General features: G+C 46.6%; 2 protein-coding genes across 4 annotated transcripts in view; one reads left to right on the top strand and one right to left on the bottom strand.

The window, feature by feature from the left end:
* The window catches only part of PPEF1 (protein phosphatase with EF-hand domain 1), a 51,460-nt gene extending 44,517 nt beyond the window's left edge, over nucleotides 1-6,943 (bottom strand). The window contains exon 1 of the mRNA XM_061453204.1: nucleotides 6,934-6,943. The gene's annotated coding sequence lies outside the window, so the exon portion shown is untranslated. The remainder of the gene's footprint in view (nucleotides 1-6,933) is intronic.
* On the top strand, nucleotides 1,957-14,645 carry RS1 (retinoschisin 1). Of its 3 annotated transcripts, XM_061453211.1 has the most exons (6): nucleotides 1,957-2,215; nucleotides 8,785-8,810; nucleotides 9,105-9,210; nucleotides 12,760-12,901; nucleotides 13,027-13,222; nucleotides 14,346-14,645. In XM_061453211.1, exons 1-6 carry the CDS (start codon nucleotides 2,086-2,088, stop codon nucleotides 14,496-14,498), a joined length of 753 nt encoding a protein of 250 aa, XP_061309195.1. In that variant the 5' UTR covers nucleotides 1,957-2,085; the 3' UTR covers nucleotides 14,499-14,645. The 3 variants fall into 3 exon arrangements, with proteins under 3 accessions (XP_061309195.1, XP_061309194.1, XP_061309193.1); XM_061453210.1 differs by lacking the exon at nucleotides 1,957-2,215 and having other exon boundaries at nucleotides 8,297-8,810; XM_061453209.1 differs by lacking the exon at nucleotides 1,957-2,215 and having other exon boundaries at nucleotides 8,297-9,210.
* Nucleotides 14,646-15,214: the final 569 nt, after the last annotated feature.

Raw genomic sequence — 15,214 nt, 5'->3', positions numbered from 1 at the left:
AGGTGATTTCTCTTTGGGTGGGCAGCTCTGCCTCCCAGTGACCATGAGCTGAGAGGCTGAAGTTCTGATCTGGTTTTCCAAGAGATACGTGAATGAATGTATTTAGAGATTTTTAAGCTGGGATTTTCAAGACCATGGGACTTAAATACCAAGTGCTCATCAATGCAAAGAGAGAATAGATATCCAAGCGTCTTCAGCAGCTCTGGAAATTTTTGTCTCTGTAGCCACACTGCTTACTCACCCTGCCATGCACTGATGTTCCCTAGTGTTTGGGGTGAGTTGGCCCAGGTCCAAGAAGCAGGATGTCCATGTCCATTCAGGGGTCTGCCTGTGATTGCCTGTCCTCTTCTTTAGGGTAGATTAAAATGGGAAAAGTGTTGGGTTGAGCAGGTTAAACTGCTCAAGGCTGAGCAAAGCAGCAAGCCCCCTTGGCAGGAGGCTTGTCCCAGTCATGTCGCACACTCTGGCGAGGGCAGGATGCAGCACTGGAGGTGCATCTGCAGAGAGATGCTGTCCCTGACATCTCATTTAAAGAGCATTCCAAATATGTGGGTATCCAGAGGCAGGTGAGATGAATCCTGCCCAGTAGACTGTTTCCAAAAAGTCAGCATCCTTGTTTACACAGTGTTTTTGAATGGGTGTACACCAGAAAACTAGAGACAGGTCTAGTTTAATTCAGCAGCAGCATACATGATCTATGCAGCACTTTAATCTATTTTGCGTGCATACAATCTGAGATCTGAAACATAGAAAGCTGCTTCCGAAGCAATTACTTTCAAAAACCTTCATTAAAAAGTCACTGCTAATTGCACATAATTAACAGAGATTGGAGGAATGGGTGCAAGATCCACCAGAATCACTAGCAGTCTGTTTACGTCTTGAATCTTTCAGTCATTTTAAAATCAAATGTATAACTCTCTTTGACGTAAGCTGATTAGAGGGTACTATAGGTAGAACTGTTAGCAAAGGGAGGTTTACTTTTTTTGGTTTGAGATTTTTACAGCTCAGAAAGTAAACTACTGAAATGTGCAATTTCCATTTGATCTACTAATTGCAGTTTTCAACCCCTTGCTATTAGGTGACTAAAAGAGCATTAAGGTCAGGGCAGATTTCTACAGCTGTTATTAGGAAAGGCATTGATAGTGTAGAGGTAAATAACTGGGATGGAAGATAATGAATACATACCACATACAACAGACAATATATACTTGTCATGGTTTAACCCCACACAGCCCCACACAGCCCCTTGCTCACTTGCCCTTGGTGGGATGGCAGGATCATAAAAGTGAGAAAACTTGTGGGTTGAGATAAAGACACTTCAGCAGGTAAAGCAAAAAATGCACACACAAGCAAAGTAACCAAGGAATTCATTCACCATTTCCCATGGTCAGGCAGGTCCATCCCCAGGAAAGCAGGTCTCCTTCATGGTAATGATGACTTGGGAAGACAAACATCATCACTCCAAACATCCTCCCCTTTCCTTCTTTTTTCCCAGCTGTATATGCTGAGCATGATGCCATATGGTATGAAATGTACCTCTGGTCAGCTGGGGTCAGCTGTCCCAGCTGTGTCCCCTCCCAGCACCTTGTGCACCCTCAGCCTACTTGCTGGTAGGGTGGTATGAGAAGCAGAAAAGGCCTTGTCTCTGAGTGTAAGCACTGCTCAGCAATAGCTAGAACATCCCTGAGTTATCAACATGGTTTCCAGCACAAATCCAAAACACAACCCCATACTGGCTGCCATGAAGAAAATCAACTCTGCCCCAGCCAAAACCAGCACAACATTACATATATTTTATAAGCATTAGACAGCTACATTTCTACGGGGGGGGGGGGGGGGTATATGTGGTTTCTAGGTAGGTATGTCCCTGTTTAGTTGAACAAATGTCTGCATACAGAGTCAGATTTGTTCCTGGAGTTTTCTCCCTATCAGTACTCAGAGTGTCAGTACCTCATTACTTTTTACCTCTTAAAAACTGTTGCACATGACATCCTAGATGATTGAGCTTGACAGTAATAATTTTGTGGTTGGCTTGATAGTGCTTGATAAAATCATGAGAATGAAGGAGAGTAAGGTGCTTAGGCAATGCTTAAGTTAATCTCATGCCTTCCCAGTAAGCCTAACAGCATGCTAAGGAGCTATTCTCAAAAGAGGAAGGAAAAGATGCGGTTCAGGATGGGAAGCGTCGTGCTGTTTCTTCTTTTCTTGTACAAAGGTACGCACCAGGGGCTGTGGAGTATAGAGAAAGCTCTTCTCTGCATTCTCATGGAGGCATAATGATTTGGGGAAAGTCAAAATTGTGGAGGAGATGCATAATTAATGTACATGAGTGAGCAGCATTCTTACAGCTCTATGAATATTCAGTAGTAAAACTGTTTCACAAAATAATTGCAGTGTAAAAAATTTGCCATATAATTTGTCAAAATATGAATTTGCAACAAAAATTGTAGTGCAGCTGAGCCAGTGTGTAAATAATAATTCTGATTTGAAAAATGAGGTACAGTATAATATGGAAGACTGGTCCTTCCTTAATCAAAACTCTTGGTTAATGAGAAGCTGATCATTACCAGCAAGACATTGCTGATGGAGATCTGACTTTTTTTAAAAGTCTCTTTCAGGCATATTGGCCTGGAAAAAACTTCCAAAGGCACTTTATAAACAAAAAGCAATCATAAGTCAAGAAAAGTATCAATTCTGAAGCTTTCTCAAACTTACTTTTCTGAAAAGTAGCAATGAAAGTAGGTAAACCAGAGCTAGAAGCAGCCAGAAAATTCAGGGTCATGGTCGCCTTCTGTGGAACCCAGCTGTGGAACAAGGAGATAATTTTTGTGGGTTGTGTTTAATTCTGGCTTCATCAAAGCCAATAACAAAGCTGCTGTTGTCTTAAGGCTGAGGTTGCTCTTGCTAGGTGCTGGGCGTTATCTACCAACATTAATGTGTGAATAGAGTATGATCTGTCAGAGTGGGGGACAGATTTATCAGATAATCCAGGTTTTCCGCCATGAATGTTGAATTATCAGTCTTTTGCTTTGTCTAGTTTTTTCTGTCCTTCTTTCTTTACATTGAATATTTTGGTCTACCACATTTCATGGAAAGTGTTTCCCAAATAGCCATGCCTTCACATCATCCTTTTATGTTTGGCTGTACCCCCCTCTGTCTAATTACTAGGGCTTTATAATCTCCCAGCATATAGTTGTGTGTTCTCTTCATACCTTATCTCTTTGCTCTCCTTTGTTTCACCTGGGAAGGTTACTGGTAACTGAGCTTCTTGGAAGGCTGTTTTTTTACCTGGACTCCAGCATTTTTTTCCCAGTGCATAGCATAACCTGCAATTAGTCCTTGGAATGAGTTCCTACCTTGCTCTTTATCCCAGACACAGCTTGCTTTAAATAGACACCCACACATCAGGATATTTTTGGAAAGCCTGCAGTGAAAAATTACTTGTATGATCTCTTTCCAGGCATCGCTCCTTTGGTATTGAATTTATTTTCTTAATTCACTGGTTTTCTTAGTTTACTGGCTTTCTCTGCTTTGTGGTCCATATGTCCTCTTCTGGATAAAGAGCAAGAAGTGGTGCTTTGCCCTGGTTCACCTCACAATGCTGCCTCTCCTACCATGGAGCAGGTGCTGCTAGGCCAATCCCCTAAGCCATGTGTGCTGAAGCCGTGATAAGCTACTTAACTTATTTTCCCTGGCAAAAGAAGTGGCTTAGAGGAGCACCCCCCACACCTTGGCTGGGCTTGTGTTTGCCGGCGACACCATCACAGCAGCAGCCGTAGCATATGGTGCAGCAGGCAGGCTCCTGTGACGTGAGCCACAGCAGCTGCCGGGGCCCCTCCATATGGTGAGGGGGAGCACCCTGAGCCCTGGCTTGACATGAATACGCTTTTAGCACATTGAATGTGACATGCCTGTGCTGCATTATTCCAGCCATGATCACTACACATTGGGAAATAAGCACGTCTCAGCAGTTGAAAAGAATTATTTTCTTTTTTTTCCCCACAAAAATCAAAATCAAAGGCCCAAACCCGCCTCAGATCACAGTAAATAACATCTTTAGTGCTGCCCTTTGGCATAATCAATAAATCTAATAAAATTATTATGCAGGCAATGTTCTACATAGCTATACGCTCTAAGCAGGAAGGAACAAATGTCAATAAGATCAGAAATTGCCAAAAGTTTTCAAAGGAACACTTTGGAGGAAAAAAAAAAATTTAGAAAAATTACACATCTCTTAAGAAGAAAAGGGTAAAAGGTTGATTTTTTGTTAACTTTTTTTTTCACATATCTTCACAACATAAAAAAATGTGGAAACATTATGGAGACAGCTGGCATAAAAGATAATATTAATTACATAGGTATAATTGTCCTTATTTAAATATGTTTTTTATAATTTTCAGATCAATACCAGCAAATATTATATGAGACAAAATACAAATGAATGAAAGTGGATACCAAATACAAATCATTTAAAGAAAGAAAATGAAATGGAATTGAAAATAATAAAACAATGAGAAAATCCCCACAAAAGGAATGAGGAAAGCAGAAGCTGCATTAAAGCAGGAGAGAGATGCTTAACATGAAATACGAGCCCTTCTCTCTTGTGCAGACTGGCATTGGTGCTGGTCCTGTTGCCTTGCTGGGGGTTGCCAGGGCCAAAATACCATTTACAGAGTGGCTTTAGGTGGTGAAAGCCCGCGGATGAACAGCCTGCTTTCACCGGGACAGTCTGACTCCCAAAATCTTCTGGTGGACATAGATCTGCATATGCCCTGATGGTCTCTGCCTGTCAGCATAGCTCACAAGGACCATTTAAAGCCTGCACGTTTTACAAGTAAAGGCACTGTTTGCTCAGCTCAGTAAGGATCCTGCTTAGCATGGCCATTGAAAAAGCCCTGAGGGGAAAACAAATAAGCAACCACCAAATGACTGGGTGAGGAGGTTACGCCTGCCAAGGGCACCTGAGGACCAGCCACAGCTGTCCCATCACCTCTGGCACAGGGGTAAGGAGAGATGGGGAAAATGCCACGTATGATGGTGGCCTGGGACGCAGCAGCTTCCCCAAATGCACCATGCTCGAGGCTGGTGCAGCCTGATGTGAGTCACCATGCTTGCCTGGCACGATTTCCAGGCCTGGGATGTAAAAATAGCTGAGGTTAATAATATAGCAACCCACAAACTAGCACCCAGTGGGCACAGAGGTACCACAGTACCTTTTTCAGTGTCTCAGCCCCCTGTGCTGTACCTAGCTCTGCTTCCTGATGCTCTCTAATGCGGTGCTCAAGGAAAACAGGGACTTGAAGTGGTGTGCCTCTCAGAAAATGTGTTAAAACCAGTGCCATTCATTCCACTCACCCCTTTTTCAGGTCTCCAGTCAATTTTTCTGTTTTTTAAGCATTTTTCCTTTCCCCTGCCCTATGTGCAGAAGGGAAGCAGTTGACTAGCTATGCACCTAGGAGCCACCATGCTAGGAAAGTGATGCATCACGAGGGAGTGCCCTTCACTACGAGGAGAGGAAATAATTTTGTTCATCTTTCTGAGCTCTGCTAAACTGAGTTGATGCATGCAGACATGAAAGACAAAATTAACTATTTTCCAGATTAAGCTTTTAGACCACCTAAATTGTAAAGTCAAGAAATAAACAAAGTCATTAACATTTTCCACATACTTTACCTGCAATGGCCAGGTTTATGTGAACTTACTCCGGCAAATCAAATGACTGACTTTTATTCTGTGTTATATTTTATTTCTCTGTTTTATTGTAAATGTGCTTTCTCATGCTTGCACATCTGTCATTAATTCTAGGCACCCTAAAAAGGATGGCTTGCTGTCATGGCCCTATGGGCAGGATGTTCAATATTATTTCTCAGAGTTGATGTTACCAAAATGCCTTATTGGCTTATTGGATGCCCCATCCCTGGCAGTGTTCAAGGCCAGGCTGGATGGGGCTTTGATCAGTCTGGTCTAGTGGAAGGTGTCCCTGCCCATGGCAGGGGGGTTGGAACTAGATGATCTTTAGGGCCCCTGCTGACCCAAACCATTCTATGATTCTATGAAATGTACTCTGCCTTTGTTGATGTTACTTCTTTGCACACTTACCTTCCTCCTTTCTTTCTCTGTTTAACCATGTTGTTAATGACCACAAATTTTCTGGGGCACACAGTTACCTGTTCCTGTCATTAAAAAGCCAGCAGCTGAGCTTCCATGCTACTGGTTGCCCCTTCCTTTCGCCAGCTAGCCCCAAGTTGTAGCTGCTGCTTTAGCCCACTTCCACCTCAGGAAACCCCTGTCCTCTCCACCTCAGCATTCCAGGACTGCCTCTGCCATCTCTTTTCCTTCTCTCCCAGACCTGGTTCGGTCTGTGGGTATCTCTCCCCTTCATCCTGCTCAGCATCAAGTGCCAAGCGGGGCTATCCCAGGGCCCATGCTTCAGCCCATTCCCATCAGGCACAAAATCATCCCTTGGTGCTTTCCCAAGCTCCTGTCCCCAGATTCTGAACTATGAGATGGCATTTTTGCATGGCAGTGCATTGGACATGCCATGCTGCAGGGCAGGATGGAGGGACAGGAAAGGTATATGCCTTATCTTCCTGATCTTCCTGCCTCTCACAGACTTGCACAGATTATAATTTATTTCACTGAACTGATGGTTTGCTGAATGTCCAGGAGGGAGGAGGCCTGTTAATAGGGCTTTTTCTTTTATAACGTTTTGGGGTTTTTTTAATCTTGTACTTTTAAAACAACAGCCCCTGGCGACCACGCAGGACTTATGACTCTCCCATGAATTGCAACAATTCGTTCTGCCTGACCTACAATTACCAATTATCTTTGTAACCTTCCTTGAAGGCAAACATGCTCACTATAAAAGCATGCTGGCCATCACATTTTTAGACTATTGGCAGTCAGCTTTCCTCTTCATTTCCTTTGTAGGACAGGACCCGTCACAGCTGTAAACACACCAATATATCAATTACTACTTTTTCTATCCGACTGCAGGCAAGGGCATCTTTTCCTCTCCTTTCATCTCCTGATGCCAGGGGTTATCAGGCCATGTTGCTCAGGAAGGACTGCTGTGCTTACCCCAAGCCAAACCTGCTGCTTCCCCGGGCCACCTTCCCTCTGGTTTAAGTTGACCTGCTTTGCCCTGTGTGGCACAGCATGGAGGTGACAATGCGCTACATGGCCTTGGGCTTGCAGCTCTGCTTTGGTTTTCTTGTTGCACAATGGATCACAGGTCTTGGCTGGGTGACATCTGTGCTGGGGAGGGTGGAGCGTGGTGTTGTGCGTGGCCCCCAGCCTACACTTTCCGAGAGGCCAGGTTTGGAGACGTGCATTCACGACTTCCTGCTGAGCTTGATGGTATCTGGATGACTCCTGCCTCCCTCTTGGGCCTCACTAAAAGCCACATCTTTTTATTGTAGATTGATGTTTGCTTCTACTCCCAGGGCTGATGCCTTGGGTTAATGCCGTAAGTTCCTGATGCCAGAAATGCTGCGCTGGGACACTGAAGCAAAGGGCACCATCTCTGTGTTCAAAAAGGGATTTTCCTTTTTAAATTTCTTTATAATTTTGTTCTTTGCTGGGGTCTTTCTTTCAAACTCTTTATACATTCAGGCTCAGCGTCACATGCAAGGAGCTGTTGCATTTCAGTAATAAAAAGAGCTTTGTACATAGTTTATATTTCAGCTGATTATAATTGCACAGTGTCTGTGAGTCTTTTGAGATGAAACTTGCTATAGAAACGTGAGATGTAAATTCCCAGCATTAGTTGGAGCTTCCTAGGCTCAGCAAATTGACAGTGTATGAATGAATAAATCATAACTAGATTTTAGTGAATAATTCAGAGTCTAATTCATTTGGTGGAAAGGTCCTCTTTCTGTATTCACAAAACTTACATACGAGTTTTTGCCTGCTCAAAAGCTTGGTCCTTAGTGGCTTGCAGATTCCCTACTGGCATTGAATATACAATGTTTGACATTTGACTTGTGTTAATGAGTTATCAGCAGCCATTTTTAAAAATTATTTTGTTTTCATAGTTAACTGGGCACTATACTGATGGTCCAAATGCTATTAACATAGCCTACTTTGAACTTCACTAGAAAAAGCCATTGCTCAGTGACAGGCAGGAGGAGATAAACCAGGTCAGATGCTACAAAAATCTCTTGTGGCTCTTCCTCTACAGCCTAAGGAAAAAAAAAAACAAAAACAAACGAGTCTTGTATGTAAGATGGATTGGAGAGACCTATTTACATTTCATTTTCCTCTATCCCATCCAGGGGGAGTGTCCTCAGGCCAGACACCTCGTGGGGTGTCCCATCTCCTCCAAAGGCATTGGTGATTTGCGGTGGCACTGGGCTGGGATTTCACCCCTGGGACTCACCAGCTCACACAGGCACAATAAGAAAGGGAAACTGTGAGGCAAGAAGATGGCAAAAAGGGATAGGGGCAAAATCAGCTGTAAAGCAGAAGCTGAGGGGGCTGGCCTGGGTTTCTCCTCAGGATGTTTCAGGTGTATCTGATCAGAAAGAGGAGATGCCAAAAGCATTAAAAAGAAAACACAGTGGAAGAGTAGGACCCACACAGGCACACATAGTGCTCTGTTCCTGCCCATGTTCTCTTGCTTTCCCCTGCAGTTAACTTGGGAAAGCACAGTAGATTTGTCAGTCCTTCCTCACTTTACTTGTCCCCAGCTCAGGAGTAAATGTTCATTGCATTTCCTAACATTTTCTTTCAGCCTTTTCATTTCTGATCTCTCTATTCTTCCTTCCATGCCTGCTGCTGCAGCTGCCATGGCCCTTTCTCCAGGAGAGGTAAGAGTCTCTGGCTGGTTTGGCTGCTGGGCAAATGCTGAGGGTCTGGCATTGCCCAGTTCTGGTGCCTCGGGGCAGAAGGAGGGATGGCACCTGGGCCTCCAAACCCAGGCACATACTCCCACTTCTGAATCCAAGGGGCAGACATTCCATGTTTCATGCCAGGCCAAAATGAAGGAGGGGGATCAGAGAAGGTACAGCAGCCTGGATGGGTGCTTCAGTACTCAGATTTATCTGATGTCACTGTTGTTGATGACTATGTTGATTTATTACTGGTTTTTACCTTCCCTTAAGGATGAGCGACTGGAGATGTGGCACAGCAAGGCTTGCAAATGTGACTGTCAAGGAGGTCCTAACTCGGTGTGGTCCAGCAGGACCAACAGCTTGGAGTGCATGCCAGGTAAGGGGCCAGTGCACTTTTAGCCATGTCTGTCTGGTGATCTTCAGCAGCAACCCCTGTTGTACCCTGCAGTGCAGAGGTGGCACATTATTGGTACTTATGCCAATCCCAGCTGCTGGTGGGGCCAGGGGAGCTGTACCAGTGGGAGGTGCAGGGTGACCCTGCATCATCAGGCAGAGGGACAGTAGCAGCAGAGGTCATGCGTGGACCTTGGAAGATCACCCAGGGTGGCCCAGGCTGGTGCGTGCCAGTGGGTGCTTGCCTGCCCTATCCTACAGCCCTCCACACCGGTGTGGGAAACTGCCTGGGGCAACTAATACAGTATGCTGTAAGAAACCTTTTGTACCACCTGGGCTCATCTTCCCTTGCTGAAGTTTAGCCTGGTACTTTGTGTCCTCTTTCCAAGGGTCAAGAAAAACAGCTTATTCTTTCTTTGCAGCATATTTTTATACAGTAAAAGACCACAAATGTGTGTGTGGGGGGGGGGGGGGGGGGGTCTCCAGGCTGCCTCTGCCCAGCTCCTTCAACCACTCCTCACAGATCATGTTTTACAGGTTTCTGATCAAGCTCTTTGTTACTCTCTGCCACATTTTCCCTGCTGTTATCCCAGCAAGGTCTTATCAGTGCCCAACTCACCTTCAAGTTTAGCTCGTGTGTTCCACAGAAGCTTCACTCTAATTTGTGCCTCTGTCACACTAATGTGTTCATCCCAGCTGCAGCTGGGTGGCATGCCATGCCACTGCCTCATGCCCACTAGCAACCACTTCCTCCCAGCTCCTGCAAGAGGCTATGCAACTACTTGAGGTATGTTATGCTGCCCCATTGCTCCAGGGGAGACACACAGGGGAAAGATCACCCCAGTGCTCAGTGTCATGGCTGCCCTGGAGGAGGAGAAGGTTAAGTGAATTATCTTGGAATAGCTCTCAGTGGAAGTCAGGACAGACTAGAAAGCAAATAAAACATGTATTGACAAGAAGATATGACATCATTGGCAGAGCTTGCCACAAACAGAAATGCGAGGTGAAAACCCCCAGTTGTTTCTATCCAATGCTTCTGCTGGACCTGAAGGTTTCCCTCCTACAGTGTGAGGGAGCTGACAAGCACAGAGGCTTTCCAGTTATCCTGGTCTGCCCATCTGATTTCCCTGAGCTCTCCCTCTGTGCATCCTGCTCCTGTGGAGGCCACATCTGCCTGGGCCTCAACCAGCTTGAACATTGTCCACAGGCTTCTTTGCTGTCTGGAGAAACTACAAGGGGGAGGATTCAACCACTGTGCATGGGTGGTGTCTTGTCCCCCGAGCAGAGCAGCCCCAAACACCCCCAGTAAAGGGTTACGGCTTCTCACACTGTCATTCTGGTTTCTGCAGCTGTTATCTCCATAGGGCTGCCTGCTGGGGTAGGTCTGAAAAGGAAAAAGGCATTTTCTGTAGATAGCACTTGTGATGCAGAAGAATCACTTACAGGAGTTCCAGAAATGACACTTTATATGTCCTGTTGTGAGAGTTTCCTCCAGTGTCTTATGCAAGAAACCCATATGCACTACCCCAAACATGAGCCTGAGCTGGTACAGCCCTCCTGGGCTCACCGCTCCTTCAAAGTTCTGGCTATCACAACTCTTCTTTGTCATAGGATCATCAATGCGCCCACCAGCCTTTGGCAAAGACATCTTTCATTAGACTAGGTTTCTCAAAGCCCCATCCAACCTGACCTCGTGTAATTTTAGTGATGGGGCATCCACAACTTCTCTAGACAGCCTGCTCCAGTGGCTCACCAACAGTGTCACAAAATTTTTTTTCTCCATGTCCAATATAAACCTACCTGCTTTCATTTTAAAACTTTGTTCCTTGAAAGGGAAGGAAAGGAGAGGAGACATGGCAAGTTTGGTTGATCTCTCCATGGCTGAGGGACACGTGTGAGAGGAGCAGCTCTAGGTTTCTTGGCCAGGCTAGTTGTGAGGGGTGCTCTCACACATTAACAATATGTAGCTGAGTAATGAAGGTATCTTCCTTGACTAATAAAGGCTGTTCTTCTGAATAATGGATCTCCTCACTGTATCTCCCAGCTTGTCTCTCTCCCCAGCCCAGCCATAGTGGTGAGGCCTCACACCTCCGCTGCCTGGTGATGCTTTGCAGAGCAGCAGTTCTGATGTGCCGCAGAGCTGTCTCTGGCAGGGCTGGAGGGGAGCAGCTGGCCTCACAACCACTCCATGAGTTTTCTTCAGGTTTGCAGTAACAGCATTAAATGGCTCAGCCGGTTTGGCTAGGAGGGCACCAGGCATCTGTTTTGTGTGCCTGTGCACATGGGGCAGCTGGACATGCCAGAAGGTGACCTGCTAATTGCATTACAGTTGTGTGGTCAGAGGCTTAGTATTGCTAAAAGTAAAGTTACGCGGTGTTTGAGATAAGCCTGTCGAGTAGTAAACAACACAGGGCCACCTCAGCCCAGCAAGGGTTTTAACGTGGTGGAAAAGCATGATGTTTCCATGCCTGGAGGAAAGTGGGACAGCAGCTATGTTCTTCCATGGGGAAAGCCATGTTAATGCGGTACTGACTGAGCAAGATATGTTAATGAGATATTGATGCATAGGATATCGACACAGTGGAGCTTGCTAATGAGACATTGACTGCATGGCTGCAGTACTGGGCCATTGAACGGGGGAAGCTGCAGTCGTGCCAAGCTCTGGGTGCCCACTGATGCTCCCTGCATGTCTGCCATTCGTAACAAAAAAAACCTCACAACTATGTTCAGGCAGCATGTAGATGATCTGCATGGCAGCATGACTAAAGGCTTGCCTTCCAGAGCACTGTGTGGTGACCCACCACAGAAGTTTTTAATAGTGAATGAATATTTCTGCCCCTAGGGCTTTTGCAGCCAGCAGAGTCTTGCTGAACTTCTCACTGTGGTGGAAGACAGCTGTGGGATCAGGTTTGGTAGCCTGAAGATTGGAAGGCAAAACCTCAGATGGACATCCTTAAGCCTTCAGCAGGGCCAAGCATGAAATCTCACTGGCACCAGAGTATCCACAGGTTTTCCACAAGATGACTTTCTCCAGATACAGTCTCCGTAGCAGAAAATGCAGAAGATCTGAGGGCTGATCAGAGCAGACTCAGCAATTTTGCCATGCAGGCATGGCCATAAATCAGGTCAGTGAGGAGGAGCAGAAGGAGATAAAGCCCAGTAAGAAGAGGCATTTCTCCAAGAACCAGGCAGAGACTTGACAACCTGGAGGCTGGATTCAGGTCAATGGATCCCAGTCTGGATCTGCTTCCACATGCTTGCAAGAAGGAAATTTGGACTGCAACATCTGGATAAAATCTTCCCTTCAAAATGCTGCAGGCAGCACAGGTTTAATAAGTTTGATAGAGAGATAAGAGTTAGAAATTCACACTAGAGTTAAAAATGAAGATGCCATGGCCCTGTGCAGCAAATACTGCAGGGTTTGTAGTGTGGGTCTAAGAGCAGTGAAACCACAGAAGGTGTTGACAACACATGTACAAACACACCCAGGGAACAAAGACACCCTTAAGGTATTTTTTCCTTTGCTTTGCAGAGTGCCCCTACCACAAGCCCCTGGGCTTTGAGTCCGGCGCTGTCACCCCAGACCAGATAAGCTGCTCCAACCCTGAACAGTACACGGGCTGGTACTCCTCCTGGACGGCCAACAAGGCCCGCCTCAATGGTCAAGGATTCGGGTGAGTTCAGAAATGCCTCCCCAGGCGGCCCCATGGACCAGCGACCCTTGTCTGTGTGGGAACAGGAGGGCCTGCCCCGGAGGGCAGTGGTGGCAGATGTATTGGGTCCAGTGATGTCCCCCCAGGTGTGCGTGGCTCTCAAAGTACCAGGACAACAGCCAGTGGCTGCAGATCGACCTGAAAGAGGTGAAGGTGATCTCGGGAATCCTCACGCAGGGGCGCTGCGATGCCGATGAGTGGATGACCAAGTACAGCATGCAGTACCGCACCGATGAAAACCTCAACTGGGTTTACTACAAGGACCAGACCGGCAACAACCGGGTCGGTGGACTTTGCACTTTGGCCACTGGTGCAGGGATGGCCTATTTGGTGACATGAACAAATCACATCCTGCCAGGGAGGTGCCACTAGAGGGGGGTTCTGTGGGAGGAGCAGGGTGGATGTGGCCTGGTGCTCACCCCAAGTCCAGAGGCAGCACAGTTAGGGCATCCTCCCATGTGGTGAGGGTGAGTTCCACACTGACCAGCCACAGATGGACAGAATGAATTTTAAGTATTTTCTAATGATAACAGGGGACTCCACATAAAGCTTGGAGGCATTAGCTGAGAGAGGAGGCAGCACCTCCATGGTGGAACCTCTTTCTTGGCTGCAGCCACAGAACCCCGGCCATGCCTGAGCACTGCAGACTGGGGGCTCCTTTTGCCATAAATTCAGGGCTATTGCATGATGACAACACAGAAAAAACCCTGAGACAAAATCCACAACTGGTTAAGTCACAACCCACTGAACTACTGTCATGCTGCACTTAGGGGTTGGTTTGAAGCAAAAAATTGCACTGGGGAGATGGTACAGTTGTGGCTGTCATACACCTGCATCCCACCTGGCCTGGGGGATGCCACAGCTGCTGCATCCTAGCCATCCTCAGTATCCATCTGTGGGGATTGCCCCATGCCAGCATGGGAGGCTCAGGTGGCTTTGCTGAAGTACTAGTTCCTGTAGCCCTGGGGAGATGCTGAGCTTTCCCTGAAAACAGGTCTTGGCAGGAGGAGATGTGGCACATGGCCAAGCAGAGGAAAAAGGCCCCTGAATACATTTTTTGTCTAAATCAGTGTGTCTGGGAGCCCTGCTCATGAAATGCAAACAGCCAAGGCCAACCATACTCACTCCAAACATGCAGTGCCTTGCTATGGGAAGGCAATTGAGAGAAAATGGGGTGAGATTAAGTCCAGCCTAACTATAAAAAGTGCAGAAACAACAGGAGGAAAGTGACTTACTCAGAAAACCCTGTGAGTGTGACAAGTTTTCTGCACCTGGCTCTTTTTAGTCTTTAATTTTGGGGGTGAAGGAGAGGGAGCCTCCTCCTTCTCTGCTCTGCACAAGCACCCCACACTCATGGGGCAGGATTTCCAGCCCCCTAACCACCTGCCCATACCTCTCTCCACAGGTTTTCTATGGCAATTCAGACCGCTCATCCTCGGTGCAGAACCTGCTGCGGCCACCCATCGTGGCCCGCTACATCCGCCTCATCCCACTGGGCTGGCATGTGCGCATTGCTATCCGCATGGAGCTCCTTGAGTGCCTGGGCAAGTGTGGCTGAGCACCATCACCTGGGGCAAATGTATAGGTGTCCACCTGTGCAGCTGATCTGCCTTGCACCAGCTCTGGCTGTGGCCACAGTCCTTCAGTATGGATGTCCAGCTTGCAAACAGAAGGGCTGTCTTGAATAAAATGTTGTTTCACACCATGCCTGGTGATCATAGCATCATAGAATAGTTTGAGTTGGAAAGGAGCGTCAAAGGTCATCTGGTCCAACCCCTCTGCAATGAGCAGAGATATCTTCAACTAGATCAGGTTGTCCAGAGCCACATCCAGCCTGGACTTGATTGTCTCCAGTGACGGTGCATCCACCACCTCTCTGTGCCAGTATTTTACCACCTTCATTGTAAAAAATTTCTTACAGAATCACAGAATGGTTTGGGTTAGAAAGGACCTTAAGATCATGTAGTTCCAACCCCCTTGCCATGGGCAGGGACACTTCACACTAGACCATGTCAATCCAAGACTCTGTCCAACCTGGCCTGGAACATTACCAGGGATAGAGCATTTACAACTTCTCTGGGCAACCTGTTCCAGTGCCTCACCACCCTCACAGTAAAGAACTTCTTCCTTATATCTAACCTGAACTTCCCTTGTGTAATTTTGAACTCATTACCCCTTGTTCTATCACTACAGTCCCTAATGAAGAGTCTCTCCCCAGCATCCTTGTAGGCCCCCTTCAGGTACTGGAAGGCTGCTATGAGGTCTCCACGCAGC

Source organism: Pezoporus flaviventris, unplaced genomic scaffold (genome assembly GCF_033815535.1).
Source record: "Pezoporus flaviventris isolate CSIRO_AGI_PZ_B2104156 unplaced genomic scaffold, CSIRO_AGI_Pfla_v1 ptg000015l, whole genome shotgun sequence".
Classification (NCBI taxonomy): Eukaryota; Metazoa; Chordata; class Aves; order Psittaciformes; family Psittacidae; genus Pezoporus; species Pezoporus flaviventris.
This window is presented reverse-complemented; position numbering and strand designations above follow the sequence as displayed.

Bases quoted from the DNA above. Each gene is read 5' to 3' on its own strand.
- RS1 (XM_061453209.1), top strand. From the start codon at position 8,610: ATGTTCTCTTGCTTTCCCCTGCAGTTAACTTGGGAAAGCACAGTAGAT. The intron at 12,902-13,026 runs GTGAGTTCAGAA...ATGTCCCCCCAG, and splicing joins CTCAATGGTCAAGGATTCGG to GTGTGCGTGGCTCTCAAAGT. The intron at 13,223-14,345 runs GTCGGTGGACTT...CTCTCTCCACAG, and splicing joins ACCAGACCGGCAACAACCGG to GTTTTCTATGGCAATTCAGA.